Source organism: Meleagris gallopavo, chromosome 30 (assembly GCF_000146605.3).
Source record: "Meleagris gallopavo isolate NT-WF06-2002-E0010 breed Aviagen turkey brand Nicholas breeding stock chromosome 30, Turkey_5.1, whole genome shotgun sequence".
NCBI classification, from domain to species: Eukaryota; Metazoa; Chordata; class Aves; order Galliformes; family Phasianidae; genus Meleagris; species Meleagris gallopavo.
Window position 1 is genome coordinate 742092 of NC_015040.2, and position 6636 is coordinate 748727.

Below are 6636 nucleotides of genomic sequence, written 5' to 3' on the forward strand. Positions count from 1 at the left end.
CCCCCCCCCAGGCTGTGCAGCTCCTGACCCCCCAACCCATGAACACCACAGGCAGGCAGGGGGAGGCTTCTCACGAGCTGCTCTTCCCTGGTGTGATCGCTAATAAATGTATGGGAGCACGGGAACAGGCAGCATCGGGCTAACAGCTCCCATCAGAGGTGGGACCCGGGTCCTGCTGGCCAAAAATTATTCTCTTTATGAAAACTGATCTGAAAATGGGGTGAGATATGGATGCAAACACACACTGCAGCCCCAGTGCTGTGTGTAGGCATCTCTGTTGCATAAGAAGCGATGGAAGCAGCTGGGGAGGAAAGAAGTGGATTCACAGATGCAGGCTCTAGGAAAGATGCTGCTCCCAACCTCACCAAGGGTCACACAAGAAGTTCCTCTCAGACAGATGGAGGTTTCTGTTGAAACAGAGAGTAAATCTTTCTTCTCACCCTTCCTTTGCAGCCTCAGCGCTCACATACAGCCACGAGGCATTGGCCTTTTAACCCGCACAGAAGGGATCTTTAACAACCAGGATCTGCTGGGATGTGTTGTTGCTTTCTCCCATTGATATTCACATATCCCCACAGGACTGCAGTGAGTGGCCCCACTGGGTGATGCCCACAGCACTGCCAGGCCATGGGGCAACCAATGCTGAGCAGAGAACGGCAGCAGCAGAGCTGCCCTGGGGTGGATGGTGCAGAAGTTCCCGGGGAGGGGAATGGTCCCATGCTGAGTTCCCCATGGCAAAGTGTCTCCCACCCCAGGCAGGTGAGGGGTGGGAGAAGAGAGCAGCTCCTCACTGCTCTGCAGAATAAGACCCTTCACTGCCACCGCTTCGCTGTCATTCGTATGGGAGCAGCAGAAGAAAAACATCTTATTTTTGCCCTCTGCAGCAGCTGAATGGGTTCTGAACTGAATCTGAGGCGTGCATGGATTTAGCAGGAAAAAATAATAATAAAGCAAGCTATTTCTTCTCGATTGGGATCAAAATCACTTTCTTTTCTTCTCCCACCACCCAAGAAGGGTCGCTGTAAGTTTGGAAGTTTGATGGGAGCACCCCGTGTGTGCATTGCTAATACTAACTGCATCACCGCGATCCCCCCGGCCCCCCCGGAGCTCCCCAGCTCCCAGCACGGCTCCAGCCCGTCCTCCGCCGCCGTTTCTCCCGCAGTCACTGGAGGGAGCTGCCTGTCCTCCATCCGGAGCTGCGGAGAGCCGCAGTGTGAGCGGTGATGGATGCGGCCACGGCGTGCACGGGGTGGAACGAGGGGATGAGCTGAGGGTGCGTGAGGAGGGGGCTGAGGGCCCGGCTTTGTCGGCCGGGGGCTGAGGGGTGGGGGGGCTCCTTTAACCCTCCTTTCCCAAAATTTGGACTTAAATACCTTTCTGAAGTTCTACTGGGATTCTTAGAGCAACCCCCTCACCACGTGCAGGGCCACCAACTTCCACATTCAATACCAGCCCAGGCTGCCCAGGGCCCCATCCTTGCTGGCCTTGAACACCTCCAGGGATGGACGGGGATCCACAGCCTCTTTGGGCAGCTGTTCAGCACCTCCCCACTCACAGCAAACAACTTCCCCCTCACAGCCAACTGAAATCTGCCCTCCCTCAGCTTCAAACCATTTCCCCTTGTCCTGCTGTCATCTCCCCTTTCCAAGAGCTGATCCCCTCCTGTCTGTAGGCTCCTTTTAGGTACTGAAGGCTGCAGTGAGGTCACCCCCAGCCTTCTTTTCTCCAGGCTGAATAAGTCTGTCTTCATAGAGAAGCAGCTCAAGCCCTGGGTGCAGATTTGGGCCCCACAAAGTCAGAAGGGCATTGAAGCATTGAGAGCATCCCCAGAAGGGCTGCAAAGATAGGAGAGGATCTGAGGGCCCTGGGTTTGTGGGGCCTGGAGCAGAGGGACCCCAATGGCAGCTGCAGCTCCTCATAGGGAGAAACAGCACTGCGTCCTGCCAAACCTGGAACAGGTTGCCCAAGGAGGCTGTGGATGCCCCATCCCTGCAGGCATCCAAGGCCAGGCTGGATGTGGCTCTGGGCAGCCTGGGCTGCTGGTTGGCGACCTGCACACAGCAGGGGGTTGGAACTGATGATCATTGTGGTCCTTTTCAACCCAGGCCATTCTGTGATTCTATGGACACCCCACCTTAGTCTGACCACTTCAGCATCCTGAGCACAACGCGGCACGCTGCTGCTGCCTTAAGCAAATGGAGCATTAAAAATGTATTTCTGAACACAAGGGGGAGCGGATGGATAGCACAGGGCAGCCTAATGGGCTCCTTGTGCAATTGTGCTCCGGGCTGCCATTAACCCTGTGGTTTTCTCCAGGGAAGGATGGAGCAGGAGCAGGCAGGCCAGGTGTGCAGGTGTTTGTACAGCTGCTCCCAGGGACTTCCCGAGCCCGAGCTGGCTCTTGTCTCTCGCTCCTGGAATGAGCCGTTCTGTGGGTTTGATTGGGTTTTTGTTGTTGTTTTGGTGTTGCTTTCTGCTTTGTAGTCCATCTGCAGTCAAATGGAGACGTTGCTGTTTTGTCTGCCCCCAGTACCAGCCTGGATCTGTGTCTGGGAAGACTGAAGGATCCCCAGACCCCTTCACATGTAATAGCTGCCTAGAAGCTGATGGATATTGCTTGGCATCTATGGTACAAACAGCTACAAGACTCTTATTGGCTGGGGCAGCTCCTGGTCAGGTCTGCCTTTATCTGTCCATGCAATTCAAATTGTGTTTGCATCCAGCCAGCTGCAATGAGTAGCTTTGGTGCAAAGCTTTACCATCAGGGAATAAGGAAAATCTGCTGCTCCAGGGCCTCATTTCCAGCAGAAAAATACGGAGCCTGTAAGCTCCAAGCAGACTGGAACCTGCTGATGGGGTTGGAACAGGGACTGGTAGCTCCACACAGGACATGGTCAGGACAAGAAGAATCAAAGCACCCAATGAGCAAAGCATCTGAATGCACATCTTGCACATCTCCCACAGAACCACTGGTGCACTATCATGCAAATAATGCAGGCAGGACACTTACAGGCTTCTTTTTATTAAAAGACATTTTCAGAAAAGATATTTTAGTACAAAAACAAAACAAAACAAAAAAAAACAACAAAAAAACGTTTAAAATACACAAACTACAGCTGTTGTTTTCCAGCGCCGACACTTATAAATTACACCACATTAACACTGCATTTAAATACGGAAACAAATTAAAACGAGAAATTCGTCAAAAAGATCCAACATCCTACAAATGGCTATTTACAATATTTAGCAGCTAGGAGCTCTAGCACGGCAGTCAATATGACTTCAATAGGGCAGGATGCTTGGGAAGCCCCAAGACGGCAGCTTGGCCCGTAACAGTTTTTGGGGACCTGTTTCACCCACCTCCCCCAGCACCCATCCCAGGGCAGAACTGCACCCAGCCAGGCAGTGCAGCTCTTGCAGGGCAGCCCTGATGTCCCCTGGCCTTTAGGGTGTGCAGGAGGGGCTGTGCAAAGGATGGGGACTCTCTTTGGAGAAGGCATTGCTCCAGGCTGTGAGAGCACGCAGCTGGCAGCAGGACACCGGTTTCCCATGGACGGGCGCTGCTCCATGTGCGTGTTGTCCCAGCACACGTCCCACTGCTGAGCTGCAGGCTTAGCCATGACTCAGTCCCCAGCACCCCCCCACAGCTGCCTGCATCATCTTGCTCATCGCTTCCCGGAGCTGTGAGCGTTTTTCCCAGCTCTGAACAAATTCCAGCCAGCTTTCAAGCTTTGGGGGCAGGGAAACTGAGGGAGCTCGAGGTGCCCTTCTCCCAGAGGAGTCCCACATCCTCCCAGTGACACCCATATGTCCCTGTTTATTGCAGGGGAGTTGGACTAGATGCCATTCTGAGATCCCTTCCACCGCTAAGGATTCTATATTCCCATTGGGTTGGAGTCACCAGAGCAGGGCTGTGAGGCAGAAATGAGATGGAGCTGCCATGGCTCCCACCCCATGTGGCTGAGGAGTGGGGGAAGAGGGCTGGGGACACTCACAGGGGGTGCACATGGTCACACGTGGGGACAACAGTGAGAGGTGGGACACGGCGAGGCTCAGCACCCGACTGGGTGCAGGGCAGTGAAGGAACCTCCCATGCTTCCCTTCACCCCAGCCCAGCAAAACCAGCACGGAAGTGTTCAGACAGGGCAGAAAGCACCAGAAGGCTGCAGCAACCACTGCAGGGCTCGAGGCGGACCCCCGGCATGCTCCGGAGGTCAGTCTCCTGCTTTGGGAAACCCCCATCCGGAGGCTTCAGTGCCATGGAGCTGCTTTACTCGAGTGAAGAGCTGCACTGTGGCAGCAAAGAGAAACACACCTCGGGGGTCTCCGTGGGGAGGGTGGGTTTGTTTTCTGTAAACACCAACTGACGGAGCTCACGTCCAGGCTCCGCAGAGAAGGTCAAGTCTGAAACGGCAGCTTTAGGGCTCTGCTTCCAGCACTGTGGGTTGGATTTTCATGGTGGTTGATTTCAGAGGGTAGTATCTGCCCTTCCAAGTCTTCCAAAAGATGCCCTGCTTGCGTTCGTGCCTCTGGCGAGGGATGGAGCGGAAGTACTTCCCATTGAGGTTGGCGTGGCCACAGGTGCTGAACCACCAGCCGCCTGCAATGCAGAGCAGGGTTTAACACACAGCACTTCTCCAGAATCAAACCCACCCTCAAGGCAGCTGCTGTCCCCATTTCCCCCACGTTTCAGGGCTTTTGGAGCTCACAGGCCCTCGTGAACCCCTGAGGAATCCCATGTACTGGTGATCTCGGTATGGATCCGGACAAGCTGGCACCAGCAAAGCTGTCACAAAGACAGATGCTTGGGCCAAGACCTGAGCCACGATCCCTACATGGTTTCAGCATCCCCCCCTGTATCCTGCATGGCTCCTCCTGCAGCAATCCCAGGATGCTGGGAGCAACACAGGCTCGGCATCAAAGGGCTGAATTGATCCATGGCAGCCCAACCACAGCTACCTCCAAGGGCAGGAGGGAAATGGCTCATCACACACCAGGCTGGATGTGGCTCTGGGCAGCCTGGTCTGCTGGTTGGTGACCCTGCACATAGCAGGAGGGTTGGAACTGGATGATCATTGTGGTCTTTTCAACCCAGGCCATTCTATGGTTCTATGATCCCTTGGAAGGGGAAGAGCCCACACTGACCTGAGAGGTGCTTGGCACAGTTTGTGTCCGCTTTGAGATCGTGGTCACGATCCCGAGTGGAGAAGGGCAGCTGCCTAAAGTCCCCAATGGCATTTTCCAGTTCTCCAGACAGAGGTCCCAGCAGGTTGAGTGTGTAGGCTGTGCTCTCCCCACCAAGGCTGAACTCAAACTGAATCTCCTGGGAGTTTCCCTCCCAGTCTTCCAGCTCAATCAGGAGGTTGTACCTTCCCTCCTGGACCAGGTGATGGATCTTCTCCAAGCCTAGCCAGAAGTCACCTGAAACACAGATGGTCTTCTGTGGTCCCAGGGATACAAAGACGTGGTGCAGAACAGACACACAAACAGGATTCAAGGGCAAGAAGGACCTCAAGCCCAGACTCTGCAGCATTTGAGTCACTGTCTGCATGTGCAGGACCAGTCAGAGAGACAAGTGCTCTGGGGGTGCCAGCAGTGTCCGTCCCCCCCCCGCATCCCAACACTGCTCTGGCACATGGAGGTCTACAGGAGGAGGTGAGGGGGAATTAATTGTCCTAAGTTATCAGGTGTCCTGTGCTAAGACAGATGCCACCATCCACCTACCATGAAGGTCTCCAAAGCCATTCTTGTAGGCATCCCAAAGCTGGTCAAAGTCCACAGAGCCATCTGTACGCCTCTGGATCACCGTCCAGCCACCTTCTGCAGGGGGGAAAAGGCACATTTCAGGGCTGCTGTGGGCAAGAGCACCCTGCAAAGCACTGCGAGATGCACGGCATCTCCTCCGCTGTACCTGCAGTCATGTCACAGTAGACTTTGAAGGGCTGGGACCCCGAGGGCTGCACCTGGAAGACCCCGCTGCTTTGCTGACCAGCCAGGAAGAGCTGCTGGCAGTCCTCTGGGAGCTCTGCTGGAAGAAGGGGAAAGAGTCTGAGAGGTCGGCCCCACACCCACAGCCCAGCTGCTGCTCCTGCCACGGCCCCGCACGCGCAGCTCGACGAGAGCCGCACATCAGCATTGGATGCGTGCTGAGATGAATCCCTGGCTCTGCAGAGCTTTCAACACCAGTGACCCAATATCTTCCCACTGCTCCAAAGACAGCTCCTCGGGCTCCCGTCCAAGAGAGCAGCCAGGCACGGGGCCAGGCTGCAGTGACCCAGGGCTGGACAGAATGCTCCGCAGCGGGACAGACACCCACAGTGACCCGCAGGGATGGGCCACAAGGCAACCACCTGCAAGAGGAAAGCTTCACCTCCCCCCATTCCCCCCAAAAGCTCTGGGCTTCCACTTCTCCCCCTCTGCCTGTCGGGGACTTTGTCCCCAGCTGCCAGCAAAGCACCGTTACAACAGCACCGATAAAAGTCCATCCGGGAACCACCGCCCGCAGCGCACGGGGTGGGGAAAAAAAGAAAAAAGGAAGAAAAAAAAGCAGCCCTGTTACAAAACGCAGAGTCGAAAGGCCGAAGGAGGATGTGCGGGGACTTCAGCCTCTGGGCTGTGGGGTGCCGGCACGTCAAG

General features: G+C 55.3%; 1 protein-coding gene across 1 annotated transcript in view; it reads right to left on the minus strand.

Annotated features, from left to right (window-relative positions):
- Positions 1–3046: 3046 nt before the first annotated feature.
- ANGPTL4 (angiopoietin like 4) overlaps positions 3047–6636 on the minus strand; it is a gene marked incomplete at its 5' end in the record, with an annotated part of 7974 nt that continues 4384 nt past the window's right edge. Inside the window, 4 exons of the mRNA XM_010724777.3 lie at positions 3047–4600; positions 5146–5421; positions 5725–5820; positions 5912–6025. Coding sequence (XP_010723079.2) covers positions 4419–4600; positions 5146–5421; positions 5725–5820; positions 5912–6025 — 668 coding nt within the window. The remainder of the gene's footprint in view (positions 4601–5145; positions 5422–5724; positions 5821–5911; positions 6026–6636) is intronic.